The sequence below is a fragment of the Idiotropiscis lumnitzeri genome, chromosome 7, assembly GCF_059441095.1.
Source record: "Idiotropiscis lumnitzeri isolate Australia: NSW breed Sydney's pygmy pipehorse chromosome 7, RoL_Ilum_1.0, whole genome shotgun sequence".
NCBI lineage: Eukaryota > Metazoa > Chordata > Actinopteri > Syngnathiformes > Syngnathidae > Idiotropiscis > Idiotropiscis lumnitzeri.
Window position 1 is genome coordinate 373,537 of NC_142397.1, and position 14,302 is coordinate 387,838.

Here is a 14,302-nt window from a genome sequence, read left to right on the forward strand (position 1 = left end):
TATTAAAGCAGACAGTCAAGCAAGGAATGAATAAATTGTCCTGTCGTAAAAATTGACATTTAATCATGCATATCAAGGTGTTGCTGTAATATAATAATAATAATAATTTAATTTTAAATATGTAAAGTAAAACGAAATATGTCCATAAAAGTTATCTTTGCAAGACACATCTTAAGTGTTGCAATAACCTTTGTGATTTTGCCCTCAACCGACATGGCACGTTTGTGTCGTAATCGAAGGACAATCTTCTTCTTGCTTCCGATTGGCCACTACAGCCAGAGCACGCCCACTTTGTTCTCGCTGAGAGGTTGTCACGCTTGTCACTCACGAGTGCAACCAATCCGGTGTTTTTATCTTCGCTCGGAGCGGAAGAAGTGAAGGCGCCCGCCGGCAACGGCCATCCAAGATGTCGGCTACGTGTGCGTTCTCCATGTGTGTGCGAGCGAGCCGAGGCCTCCTCAGGCTTCGGAGCAGGATGGCGGGCACCGCGACCCCCGCCGCGGTGGAGGTCGTACGCACACTGGCCACAAATGAACCACCGGCTGGGCATGACGGTGCGACGACTGGTCTGGCCCAGGCGATCCTCCAGGAGCGGCTCCAACAGCAGAGTCAGGTGAGGCGCGTCGGGTGCGCTCGATTTCCTCACCGTGTCGACGCCGGCGTGGAGCAAAATAGAGAATGCGGCTCAAGTTAAGTGCGAGTTTGCTCTTCGGGGCGTTCGGGTGTGTTCGACAAACTGGCCAACCTGTCGCTGGCTTATTTTACGTGTTTAGAAGGAGAACTCCAGTAATGGAAACGAGTTGAGGGCGCCGTGAACGCCTGCGGACGATAGAAGACGTGCGTCGAGAAACCACAAGTTGTGACCCTTTCGCGTGACGCCCCACCAAACGTTTGAATGAACCTTCGACGAGGGCTGGATTGAGCAACTGTTAGCATGCTAGCACTTTCACCAACTGCAATTCAAAGTGTTGCTTCACGTTTATAACGACGACAGGAGTAAACTGAAACTTTCCATCTTCATCACATCATCTTGGAACAAAACATTGTGCTCAAGTGTCCACTGGGCCTTGCAGAGCAACACTGCTGGCGTGTGCTGTTTGTGCGCAGAACAAAATGGACTGGATAACTTTTGAGAATTGTTTCAAAGAAAAATTCCTGTCGTTCAGATCATATTCAAGGAGTAGAAAAGTCTTTGAATTAAAATCTTACATCAATTCCAAGATATTATTCAAGTAAATTTCTGTGAAGAGCTTCGCCAAAAATAGGAGTTGAAAAATGTGATTAATTGCTGTCAATTACAGAAATATTTTGTGCTTAATTATGATGATGCAGGGCAAGCCGCCTGCCGCCGAGGGCGACGAAGCTGCGGCCGGCGGCGACAAGAGGCAGAAGGAGAACACCACCTACGCCAAGAAGATGGTACTGAGATTGGCGGGCCTGATGGGCCTGGGTGGCGCCGTCAGCATCGTCTACATTTTTGGTGAGCGAGCGCTTTGTCGTCTTCTGGCCTCTTCCATCTCAGCCAGCCTGAAATGTCAAGCCGGCCCACCCGCATCTTCTCCTTCAGGGTCTTCTTTGAAATTGCAATCGTTGATGTTTGGGGAAAAAAAGACAAAACAAAAAAAAAAAAGGCAGATTTTGGCTTGTCCGCATTTCGGTGGAAAGTGGCTGACGTCGGCACATTTCCTTCTACTTGAACGTGCGTGTCGGACAGACAGATGCGCGTCATCAGTTATTATGATGCAATAGAAACCGCCTCCAAGTGGTGAAGGTCGCGTGAGACCAAACCCATAAATTTGCACCAGCAAGACAGACGACAAGTCCAAATGGAAGGGATGTCATCCATTTGCAACGTCGGACGGACCACGCGCAAACAATTTCGTCCCGTCGCTGAAAATTCACATGCGTCACGTCATGTTTTTGTCATTAAAGATCCTCGTTGAGCTCGTCATCGTCTCGTTATGGTCATGAAAAGAAGCGGCGTTAACGGAATATTTTCCCACTTGGATTCATTTCAGTGGGGAAAGTCGGCTTGATGTACGAACCCGCTCACTAACCGAATGCGACTCGTAAGTCGAGGCGGCATTTCGTTATTTCTTCTTCTTGCGTTTCTTGAGAAAACGATTCTTGAGCAACTGCGGTCGCGCTTCAGCCGGCATCTGATTGGTTTATCAGCCCATCCCGGCTTCCGGTCGTGATGGAAAAAGAAAATCCATTTGGCTGTGCAGGAAAAGCACAAATCAAAATCGATGACAATTGTTTTGTTGGTGTGGTCACAAACTAACGAATCATCCAAAAAATGCTTTGGATAGTTTTCCGAAATCCAGCCGATGTTTGCAAAGATTTTGTTTTGAAAAAACCTCATGCGCTCATGGAGGACGACAGAAATGGGAGAAGATTTGCCGTTGAGGTGCTGTTGGCGTCGAGTCACCGTGGAAATGAGAAGTCGTGAGGAAAGCGAAACTTACTCCAATGCGTGTTTGTTTTTTTGTGCTCAAGAAGAAAAGGGTCAAATAAAGACTCAACAACTGATTAGTTTCTTCAATTTCTGGAGTTCAGGAAATCGTACAAAGACGGACGGATATCCGGGCGGCTTTTTTCAGTCGAAAAATGCGCGCCATCTTTCAGCCCAGCTTCAGTTTTTTACGTCAAGGGTAATGTCGGTTGAATGGGTCGTCCTCGCTCCACGTCCAAGGGAAGGTTTTCCCCCGGTTGGTCATCGTCTGGATAGTTGATAATGGTCGATTCCCGTCCGCTCCCGTCGACCGGCACGCCAAGGCCGGCCTTCTCCGGCGGGCCGTCCCTCCGTCTCCCCGCTGGCATTCTTCTGTAATCTTGTCGGTGTGCACGTGTATGTGCACGTGTATGCATATGCCTCTGTGTGTGTATGCGTATGTGCAATTGTTACGTCTTTCGGAATGTGTTTTTCTTTTCATCGCGTCTGTGTGAGTCGTCCAGTGCCCAATTTGCTACGTTTGCATCTCTCCGGCCAATGTGGAGAATGCGCTTCGTCATCTTTGTCCGTGAATGTGAGGGCAGCTCATGGACATGCGATGTGCGCAAATCTATTCTCACTCCTGAGAATTTCAATAAAGTTCGCACATTTAAACAAAGCACTATAAATTTAGCATATGAGAATAATAAAACAAATCAGTAAACATGAGGAATACAATCCCAGTCATTCTTGTGATCGTGCTTCTAGTTTCATTTGATAAATGCTTCTTGTTTCATCAATGTTCCAAATATTCAGTAAATAGGAACCTGCTAACTTGAATTATCGACATTCTGTTCCTCATGTGTTTAAAATAATGCCAGTAATCGTAATAGAATCCTTCAGTGCTCAACTGAGAAAATGTGGACAATTTCAAGTCAAGTGAGTGCTTGAAAGGATGAAAATTAGTTGAAGGCACAAAGTTCAATTGGGGAAAGAAATATCGGGAAGCTTTTTACAGAACTTTCATATTTTGCACTTTTGGACTCGATATGCACAAAGTTATTATTTTTTTTTTGTCCAAAATGATGATTATTATTTTATTTTTTTTCGGGGGTGGGGGGGGGGTTTGTCTTCATGCTGACTTCATCATCATAACTTCAAACTGAAATTGGATTGTGAAGGGAAAAACATGTCATGAATTTAACCCCTTCTTCCTTTTCAGGGACCAGTTCAGTGGACGAGCAAGGCAATCAGGTAAGTTGTGCGCAGTCAGTAGTACGAGTGTGTAAAATGTTGTTCAAGTTGCAAAAAAAGTTTGCTTGTACTGTCGAAAAACAAAAGCACTCGAACCAATTGAAGAAGGGGGCTGCTATCCAAATGGAAACCCAAATTGCCGCAGCAAACAAAGTCCTCCCAAAATGTCGATGTGGTCACGCACACCATAATTTGGCTTCCGAGCGATTATATGTACGCCTCCCCCAAGTATCCATATTTGAAATTGATATACGGCCAGTTGACCTTTGACATGGCCCATAATTTGCTTCTTGAAGCACGCCGTTTGGGAAGAAGAAGTTAACTTCTCTGGATTTCATATTTCTTCTTAAAGTTGGACCGTTTCCCTTTCAAATGTGCAGCGAACGGCCTTGCCGTAGCGTTTAGGTATTGTTTTAAAAAAAAAAAAAAAAATTTGCACTCAAATTTCATGTTGTCGTTCAGCGATGGTACAAAAAGAATCCATTTTTATTCCCTGCCCAATATCGATAACCGCTTTATCGGCACATCGTACGATAATCGTCATCGTAAGCCTTGTGTCGCAAATCGTTTGGTATCGTGAGGTACCCACAATTGCCTCCCGTATTCCACAAACCCCGGCAAAAAAAAAACCAAACCCCAAACCAAGAAAAGCACCCTTCCGCCGCACGCAGCACACTTCTCGTCCCTTTTGTCTCACACCACCGACGTGTGACGTCTGTCAAGCGGCAACGTTGGGGAGCATCAAAGAGGCCAAATGAGGCCCATTTTCCTGATCAGCCCACTTGAAAGTTCAAAGGGCACACTTCTCGCACCCACGGCGCCACACACCTCCTTTTGTTGATGCTTTGAAGCTGCCGTTGCGGGAAACCTTTTATGAACATTCGTCTGCCAAACGCGTCTCTGGCTACTTTTCTTGTCTTAACCTTCCACAAATAAGATCTTGTAAGGACTTGCTCAATTTTTCTCCCCAAAATATTTTTTCAGAAGATATTACATCATTCCTTATGTGGTGCCCGTTTCATCCCAAAATGATAACTCCCATTAAAAAAAAAAATAACAAAGTTAAAACGTAAGACTTTGCACTCATAATATTCCAACTTTTTCTCTGGAATAACAACTGGTCCTTTTTCTACCATTCACATTGCAACTCTCAAGAAATCAAAGTTGTTGTTTTTTTTTTAAATCCAAAATCCGACTTTCTCTTTGTGATGTTCCAACGTTTGACTGTGGGTCGCAAACGCTGCAATTTACCCGAGTCTTGTCCGCCATTTTAGATCCACGCTGCGGGGAATTGACACCCAGATTGGATTTTATTTCTTTAGTTTTGCCCGTACACAACCGGTTTCAATTTTTTGGGGGGACAGTCTGATTGGCTCAATTCCGATTTTATTCACATTTTTTTTTTTTATCCATCCGCTTTCACATGCAAATTATTTTCAATGTCACGGCAGCGTGAACGTCCAGGTGGCATCTATGCCACCGAGATGTGCTTGGGACGCTTATTGGCTGTAAATCTGCCAAGTTGTGGCGTGACGACTCCATGAAAGAAATGGACATTTTTTAAAAATTTTATTTGATTTTTTTTTTTTTTATTTCGTCTGTAGATATGAAATCATCAAAAGAAACGTCCGTGGCCACAAGACGCCGGAGCGCATTTTCTTCCGTTAACAAGCGTTGCGATTGATGTCGTCTCTTCTTCTGCGCATGCCACATCGCAAGTTGTTTGTACCAAAAATCAAATCAAATTTATTTTCAGACTTTACCACTTCATTCTCATTATGACTTGATTACAAAATAAATGAATGCATAAAAATGGACTGACTTTATTCTTTTAATATTCGACCCCCAACCCAACACTAATTTGATCTATTTAAAAACAAAATAATAAAAAAAAGCCACTTCCTGTAAATATGTCTTATTTTGGTAAGATCGTGACTTTTTCCTTCTGGGAAATGGTAAAAAAAAAAAAAAAAGAAAAGGCCTTCATTCTCAGAATATTACAACTTTCCCCCCCAGGAAATATTACAACCAAAAAATAACAACAAAAACAGTCTTTCCTATTTTTTTTTTCCAAGCCCAAGCTAAGATGAGATAAGGCTCCCTTAGTTCTTGTAATATTATGACTTAGTTATTGGGAAAATGTGCAACTTAATTTCTGCTTTCTTTTAAGACTACTTTTTTTGTTTTTGGTTCAGAACAGTGTGCTCCGAATTTTGCTTTTGTTGATTGTCAACGATCCCGAGTGGTTCAAATCCTCCTCGACTGGCACGACCTTTTGCGTCTTCTGCGTTCCGCTCGGCCCTTCCGTGGAACGGACGGCCGGACTAAAATTCAACCTCCGGCCTTTCTTATTTTTTTCCAAATTTGGCCGTCCGGCCAGACTGGAGGGCCGAACCGTTCCGCCCCCAAGACGGACTGCCCACTTCTGGTGATCTTGTACTTTTGGTCGCCGTGGTGACGCCAACGGACAAGCTGGGCGCGTCCCCGGGAAGGAGGTAGCTGTCGTGAACGTGCGTCACTTCTTCCCAATGGCGGCCATCAAAGCGTGCACGTGCACGTGCACGGCCCCAGATGAGCGTGTGCGGCTCCCAGCGTGGCTCCCGTCACAAGTCGCGTGTCAACGCCGCCTCCATCTTGAGCACACTTATGTCACCTGCGTCTCCGTGCCTTTTGCTTTACGCTCCGCTTCAATGGCGTGCGGGTGTCAAGTACCTTGCTTTGGTCAAATGATTTCGCGCGCTCTTTTTTTTTTTTTGATGGTCTCCAGCTGAGTGTGGCTGAACGCTGATGAGACGCGCGTGCACGAGGTTGCCGGAAATGTTCAAAGGCGCGGATGCGTCCTCACTTGGCTGAACGATCTCACGAGTGACGGGCGCAATCCCGATGCGCTAACGAGGTGAGAGGAGCTCGGCTCGTCTCGCTTTGGGGATGCCAAGTGCGACTGCCGGGACGGTGGGAACGCGTCTCCCCCACTCTCTCCCTGCCTCACGTGGAGGTGCCGACGACGGCTCGTTTGCACTTTTTGCTGACTGAGCAGTTTTTTTTTTCTTTAGCCAGTTGCCACTTCCATTAGTGTTCCGGAGATTCCTTCAAAAGTCTTACGCCGGGTTCGGATCAGATCTTTCAGCTGATTAAAGTGGAGGAAGTCCTTTCTTTGGAAACCGTCATCCACGCCTCGGTTCCATCTCGGCCCGATTACGGCAATGCGCTCGTCCTCCCTCAAGCGTCTCCAGTTGCTCCAAAATGCTGCCGCTCGCAAGACGGATCACATCACCCCGATCGCGGCCTCTCCACGTTGGCTCCCGGAGCTCTTTTCAGTTGGCTTCTGTTTGATTTCAAAGCTTTGGACGGCCTCTCCAGCCAGGTCTGCCTCAGGACCGAATGGTGCCGGAGGTGCCGAGGACTAAGCGCAGCTTTTTCTGTTGCCGGTCCTTCCCCATTAGATGTGAGGCAAGCCCCGCCCCCTCTGTGTCCGCTTTTAAAACTCTTTAGCTTTCGACTCGACGTGAGACGGTTGCTGTTCTAATTTGCCGCTAATTCATGACACCTCCGGCTTTTCTGAAACGTGATTGGATTGCATTGTATGGTCAATCGTGCGGCCATTTTGGCTAATGCTAAATGCTATCAACAGCTCTCCACAAACAAGTTGACGCACTTTGCATTTTCAAAGAAAGTCCCCAAAAATACACACAAATGAAACGGGCGACACTTTTGGACGTGGCTCTTAAGAAATGCACGAAAGGGAAACGTGCGTGTGCGTGTGTGTGCGTGTGTCATGTCAGAGGCAACGTGAACGTTTGTCAATCTTTTTTGGAACTTTTCCAACTGATGTGTGTACTTAATTTTCCTTACTAGGACAGCTCCACGTTCCTCAAGTCGTTTCCTTTCACTAAAACGAGCCGACAAACGTTTGCACACTCTTGAGGCTTTTGTTTGGCGCACGCACGCACGCGCTCCAATTTCTAATGGTTTTCTGTTTTCTGCGTCTCACAGATTCCCGATGAGTTCGACAAAGGTGAGTGTGTGAACGTTTCCAATGGACTTAGTGAAGTCATTTGATTATTTTCCCCTTTCGTTAAACATCTGCCGCGTGATGACGTTTTCACCATTCGATATCATTTGCGTCGTTGAGAAGCTGCGACAAGTTCCCGTTGCAACGAAAGCAGACGTTTGCAACTCGATGGGCGGGCTCTGCTCATGTTAGCTGCTTCAAACGGCACCGAGTTGTCGAAGAGGGGAGCATAGACGACGTTTGCTTCCACTCTTGCGAGTATTTTTCCCCCCAAAAGATGCGATTGTGGTCGCAGCGTATGAAATGGTTCGTTAATGAGTCGCTGGCCAGTTTGAGGCCTTTTCATCAAAATCGTCAGGGCGAGACTTGTCTCGATCTTTTCTCATCAGGCAGTAAGAGCTGCTGCCTTCCATCGTTTGGCCACCAGAGGGCGCGCATGACAGCTACATCGAAAGACACATTTCAGATGTTTTTATTCATTGGAATGCCTTTTGACAAGTGTGTTTACAAATGTGCGTGTGTGTGTGTGGGGGGGGGGTGTACCTAGATCTTGTTCAGATCTTTAAAGAGCATTTTGAAATGGTTTTATTCATTGGAACACTTGGAGTCTGAGTACATAGTGTTGTGTGTGTGCGTGTGTGTTTATAGTTTGAGAGGAAATGTGTGGAATGTTCGTGCGTTTGTGTACGTGTAGACATTGTGTGTGTGAGTGTGCGTGTGTGTGTCAACACTCTGAAATTGTTGTTGTCTCATTCCTGCTGCGTGATTTCACTTGGTCATGTGGGCAACATAAACATGACACACGTACACACACGCACACACACATGCGCACGTACACGTGAACGGGGTGGGCAGAGGCGGGGGTCTGATTGGACCGCACCGCCGTTCGTTAGCTCCGTAGAAAACCAGCCGTGGGCTATGAAGGAGGCGGAGTCAGCAACAGATGCTGGGCCTGTGTTGGGCCGCTGACGCATGCTCCGCCCCTTTTTGCAACATCTGCGCCTCCTTCCTTGTTCACCTCCTTTTAAAGCCGATACGCTTCCTGTCCACTCGCCTTTGCTCGTTTGCTCCTTTTCCTCGTTAGCTGCTCTTCCTTTACTTCCTCTTTTGCCTCCTTCAGCACGATTTGTGCGTGCATGAGCATGTGCATCTTTTGCGCGCGTGGCCTCTCCTCCTTTACCAAACACTCATCTTGTTCCTTCTCCCCATCTGGTCACGTCGCTGCCGTCGTTGCGCTCTCTCACCTCCTTGCATTCCTCAGCCTTTTTTCTCTTTTCTCCACCGCTCCTTCTTCTTTTGCTTGTTTTCCCGAGACTAATTTTGGCGCCCGGGCCCCCTCGTTTCTCAGCGGTACGCCGAAACGAAAATGCAGATTGCACGGCAGCACATCCGACGGAGGCCTACAAAAAAGATGCATAAAAATTGCACCCACGTCATTGGCCACTAAAAAAAAGTCTTTTGTTATCAGCACATGGCGCTCGCGGTTATCGTTGGCTTGTTTGTTTGGGTGTCGAATACGAGCGACTCGCATTTGTGTTGCGGGTTTTAATTTTTTTTTCTTCTTCGGCTTCCCGTCGCGCACGAGCGCCCCCCCTTTTCCAAAATAAGCAAGTCCGAGTGATCTGCCGACTTGATTTGAAAGTGAATTCTTTCTGCGCGTGGCATACCTGCATGAAAACAAATTGCGCAATCCGACTGGCGGCCATTTTCTCTCCTGACTTGAGCCGAGACTTGCGCTGAACGGGACGGAAGCTGCCGATGGCGCGAGGAACACGAGGCACGTCGGAACGGCCCGAGCTCAGCGCGTCACACATCTGTTGTGCCGCCGGACCCGAAATCTTTCTGTTGACGGACGTGACCTGGTCTCTTTCAGATCCTCCCGTGGTCCAGCAGCTGAAGAGAACCGTCAAGTACTTCCAAGACTACAGACAGGTGGGCGGCCTGCCGATGTCCAACGCGGACCGCACCGTTCCCGACATTTGTCACATCTCGCGTTTGTCGCCGGCAGATGATCATCGAGCCCACCAGCCCCAAATTGCTGCCCGACCCGGTGAAGGAGCCGTACTACCAGCCGCCGTACACGCTGGTCTTGGAGCTTACGGACGTGCTGCTTCACCCGGAGTGGTCGGTACGTCTGCACACGCGCAGTCCGCTTTGTTCTGCGTTCTGCGTTCTGCGTTCGGTCCCTCCGATATCATCCCGTTCAGTCCGGTTCTGTTTCGGCTCAGCCGCTCTGCTTTACTTTGCGTCTTGTTCGGGACCGTTCCGGTCTCGTCCGCTTTTGTACCTCTCTTGTCTTGTCGGGTGTTTGCCGTTCTGGACCCGACTGGTTAGCCGCCACCTTGTTCCTTTCGATCCTGTCGAGTCGACGTAATCCCGTGCGCTTCGCTTGCAGCTGGCCACCGGGTGGCGCTTCAAGAAACGTCCCGGCATCGACTACCTGTTCCAGCAGCTGGCGCCGCTCTACGAGATCATCATCTTCACCGCAGAGACCGGCATGGTGAGACACGCACGCGCACTCTCCTCCGACAAAACAAAACGATTCTTTTCGTAATGTTGTTTCTTCACATGCTAAACGTGTGCCGAGGCGCGGCGCCACTTTTACATGTCGGCTCGCATTCACAAGTTCCGGTGTCCTTTGCTGGATCGTGTCGTGAGTTTTGGCACCTGATGCTCCGCAAATGTTTTTGGTGTCCAAATCAATTTTCAATCAGTTTAGTGGATTCAAACTGAAAGAAAAAGTCGCCCCCACCTGCATTTTTCTTTGTCGTGCCATGAAAAAGAGTTTTCTTGTTCTAAGATCATCCGAGAAATTTTCCATTTTAAATCAGGATAACCCAAATAAAATTTCTTAAAGTGGGGCTGAGGCGGCAGAAAGTTTTCTGGTCTCATGTGGAAAAAAACGCGCCGCAAGATGGCATGTCATCTCTGTGGAGACTTTTTGGCAAATTCAGCAGCACAAGTCCACTCGCTCCCTTTTTAAGGTCAGACCACAACATGGCAAAGCTGGATTTAGTTATTTATTTATTTTGACCTTTTTAATGTTGTGAACATCCTTTTGTGTGTTTAGACGGCGTACCCTTTGATTGACGGCATCGACCCTCAAGGTTTCGTCATCTATCGCCTCTTCCGAGATGCCACGCGCTACATGGACGGACATCACGTCAAGGTGCGTACGTCCACCATCGATTACGACATTTTAGTTGGCGAATAATCTACCATCAATTAATTGATTAAAAAGTTGCATCCCTTTTCTATAAAAATTGGGTTTCTCTTCTGATTCCGGAGACGCGACAACTTTACATGAGCTGCTCTCTCGTTGGCGGCCGAACGACTTTTGATCGACGTCAGATGCTCACCATCGGTTGCTGATCGGCGTTTCCGTTTGACAAAAGTAGCGATTTGGTGTCATTGGGGTGCCACGTAACTTGATTGCCGTGGGTCGAGGCGTGTCATCTTGCTGCGGAGGAACTATTTTGAAGTAAGTTGAGGAGTTTCTCGGTCGGCATATTATTGAGCCGAGAATTGAAATCCCGATTATTCAAACAATCGTTTGGCTTTTGGTACAACACGAGCACGTTGAAACGTCGAACAGATGAAGACGAATCAAATTCTTTGAAAAGTTGGAATTATGTAAGTTGCTTTAAAAACAAATCTGCTGTCCATGAACATGTTGGCTCCTCGCAAAGAAACCTGATCTGGCGCTGATGTGTGCACGTCGCCTTGCCGCTTCACGAGCCGACGCCCCCGCCGGGCCGTCTTCAACGTCGGCCAGCGCCAAGTCGCTCAAAACCCACGCGACATCCTGCTATTGTTTGCCGGCTCGCATCCTGCTGAGGACGAGGAGCGGCGCTCGCTCGCTCGCATGAACTGGGGTGCTCTTTTCTCGCCGCTTCCGCTCAAAGCGCCGCGCTCAGCGATTGTCGCGAGGTCAACGAGCGCCACTATAATGCCGTAAATCGTTCTAGCTGGGCCACACGTCAAAACATTTTCTTCTTTTGTGTTTTTGCTCGATGACCAGAGTTGCTCTCGTTCCCGCCGTACGCTAAATTTATGATAAAGCCACGAGTCGGAGATGCAATTCCGCCGAGCTGACGAGCGGCCGATCGTCTCCATCGTTGAACGAGAGCATTGCCGACCGAGTCTCCCGATAGCCACGCTTATCGCGTTTTCTCACGTCTGTCCACTGAAAATGACGTGGCAGTTGCTCAGATAAACGACCGATCACAGCCGTGATTGGTCGTTACCAGAGCGACTGTGATGTCATTTTCAATTGCCCAAATGGCTAAAAACGGGCGGAGTTTGTTGCTTGACTCAATTTGCATAAACGCAAATCAAAATGTCACGGCGCATACAACATTTGATTTAGATTTTTTTTGGATGATGATTGACGAATGTGTCTGCTGGGACTTGGCGAATGCACGCGCGTGGCGCTTTTGAGTGGGCGGGGCACCAGATGACAACGAGCCGCATACGCACCAGATGGGGGCAGAAGTTTGCTGCCAGAGAGTCTTGCGGATGGATCATTAAGATTAAAAAGGTCAACAACGATGGTGGCCAAAACACACAAAAAAAAAAGGACAATAAAATAAACCCAACAGCGTATCAAAAAACACAAATGCAACTGCAAATGAAAATGCCAAAACACAAAAAATAAAATACACAACAAATGACAAAACCAAGAAGAGCAGAAACAGTAAATAAAAAAAAAAAAGCAAATTAAAAATGCAAAAATAAAACAAACTGCAGCGGCCAAAAGGAAGAAGAAAACGGCAAAAGCCAAAAGACGTGCGAATGACACGAAGCGACCAGAAGAGGGCAGCGCGGGGCGATGGTGCTCGATAATGATTGGACGAGCGGGACAGGCGGTGCATTTGTGTGTACATTTCAGTGTGTGTGTGCGCGCGTGTGTGTTCAGGACGTGTCGTGTCTGAACCGCGACGGCAGCAAGGTGATCGTGGTGGACTGCAAGCGCGAAGCCTTCAGTCTGCAGCCGTTCAACGGGATGGCGCTCAAGAAGTGGGACGGCAACTCGGAAGACCGCACGCTCTACGACCTCGCCAACTTCCTCAAGAGTAAGAGCGCGCCCCACCCGTCCGCCCTCCGTCACGCGCCATCTGACGCCTTTTGCTCTCGTCGCCCCGACAGCCATCGCGCTGAGCGGCGTGGACGACGTCCGCTCGGTGCTGGAGAACTACGCCGCCGAGGACGACCCCATCGACGCCTTCAAGCGCCGGCAGGCCCAGCTGGCGCAGGTGGGCGCGCTCGAAGGCAACTGGGGGGAGCATTTCAACTCGCAATGTGTGTGTGTGTGCAGGAGGAGGAGCAGCGTGTCGGCGACCGCTCGCAGCAGAAGAAATCCGGTCTGTCTCTGGGATCCATCGCTTCACGCTTTTGGCGTTCCAAGCAGCAGTGAGCGAGCGGACGAGACCCGCGACCTCCCATCAAATCTGAGAAACGCGGCGACCATAGCTTTTGCTGGCCCCTCCCCCTCCAGGGAATGGAGCGTCTCATTGGATTTGGCTGAGGGGGGGGGGGCGCCTTCAGATCTGACCTGAGGTCTGCCCAAGACAAACAAAATTGACAACATTGCAGTGACCACAACAAAGATGGCGGCTGATGATGTCATCACAAGTGGACAAGATGGCAGAGGCACGGTCTTATCATGTGACCATTCCTTGTCATGGCCATTTTTCTTCTTCCTGTTTTTTTTTTTTTAAATAATTATTTATGAACTTTTGTGTCTGCGCCGCTTGACACATCGTCTTCAGTCTTCCTGCCTTCTTTTGTTTTTTTTGTTTTTTTTTGTCTCTTGTTTGTACGTCGTACGATGACATCATCAATTAAACAGTCAGAAACAAGATGCTCCTACCAAAGCCCAATTTATTTATTTTTTTATTTTTAATCAGTTGTTTGATGTCCAAATTGAGTTCATTTCAGGCTTTTGGAAATTTTGCAGGCCCAAACTTCCAAATTGTGAGCACACACGTTTCAGATCGAATGTTTTATGTCCAATTGTTGGATCGAAAGCCAAGTTTGCTCAATTTTGGGCAGAAAACTGTCATGTCCTCCAAATTTGGTTCATTTCAGACCAAAATGTCCAAATTTGCTCCGTTTGAAGCGCAAACTTCTCATGTGCGAACCTTTTCAGTTTTGGGTGCGGACCTCCTTTTGTCCAAATTTGACGTGGATTTTCAAAGCGCTTCTACTTTTAGCCAAATGCCGTCGACGGGCAAACACAAATGGTCATGGTTGCCAGGCTCATTGGAACGCTTGAAACGAGCGCTCGCTACTTTTTTTCTTCTTGATTGTGCTGCGTCGCAGCAAGGGGAGCTCGATGCTGCCCCTTTGCAAGCGGTGGCACATTGTGGTACTACATCGCGTGCATGTGTTGGCGCGGGAGCCTGGCCAGGAATCTTGCGGGAATCGAGAAGTTTTTCTTGTTCTCGTCTGTACTCGCGTGACGCCAGAGGAGTTGAGCTTGTGGTTCTTTTACAAGCGTGTAAAGTTTGGTGCGAAAGATCGTTAATGCAGAGAAGAATGTTAAAGCGCTTTGATCGCCTTGCTACGTTCTGCTCGTCAACGTAGACGTCACATCTTCA

At 47.9% G+C, this 14,302-nt stretch overlaps 1 protein-coding gene across 1 annotated transcript; it reads left to right on the forward strand.

The window, feature by feature from the left end:
* Positions 1 to 257: 257 nt before the first annotated feature.
* timm50 (translocase of inner mitochondrial membrane 50 homolog (S. cerevisiae)) lies at positions 258 to 13,561 on the forward strand. Its single transcript, XM_088299860.1, has 11 exons — positions 258 to 613; positions 1,333 to 1,480; positions 3,657 to 3,688; positions 7,682 to 7,703; positions 9,574 to 9,632; positions 9,709 to 9,828; positions 10,096 to 10,200; positions 10,771 to 10,869; positions 12,619 to 12,775; positions 12,849 to 12,955; positions 13,018 to 13,561. Exons 1-11 carry the CDS (start codon positions 407 to 409, stop codon positions 13,114 to 13,116), a joined length of 1,155 nt encoding a protein of 384 aa, XP_088155986.1. The 5' UTR covers positions 258 to 406; the 3' UTR covers positions 13,117 to 13,561.
* Positions 13,562 to 14,302: the final 741 nt, after the last annotated feature.

Bases quoted from the DNA above. Each gene is read 5' to 3' on its own strand.
- timm50 (XM_088299860.1), top strand. From the start codon at position 407: ATGTCGGCTACGTGTGCGTTCTCCATGTGTGTGCGAGCGAGCCGAGGC. The intron at 614-1,332 runs GTGAGGCGCGTC...ATGATGATGCAG, and splicing joins GGCTCCAACAGCAGAGTCAG to GGCAAGCCGCCTGCCGCCGA. The intron at 9,633-9,708 runs GTGGGCGGCCTG...TGTCGCCGGCAG, and splicing joins ACTTCCAAGACTACAGACAG to ATGATCATCGAGCCCACCAG.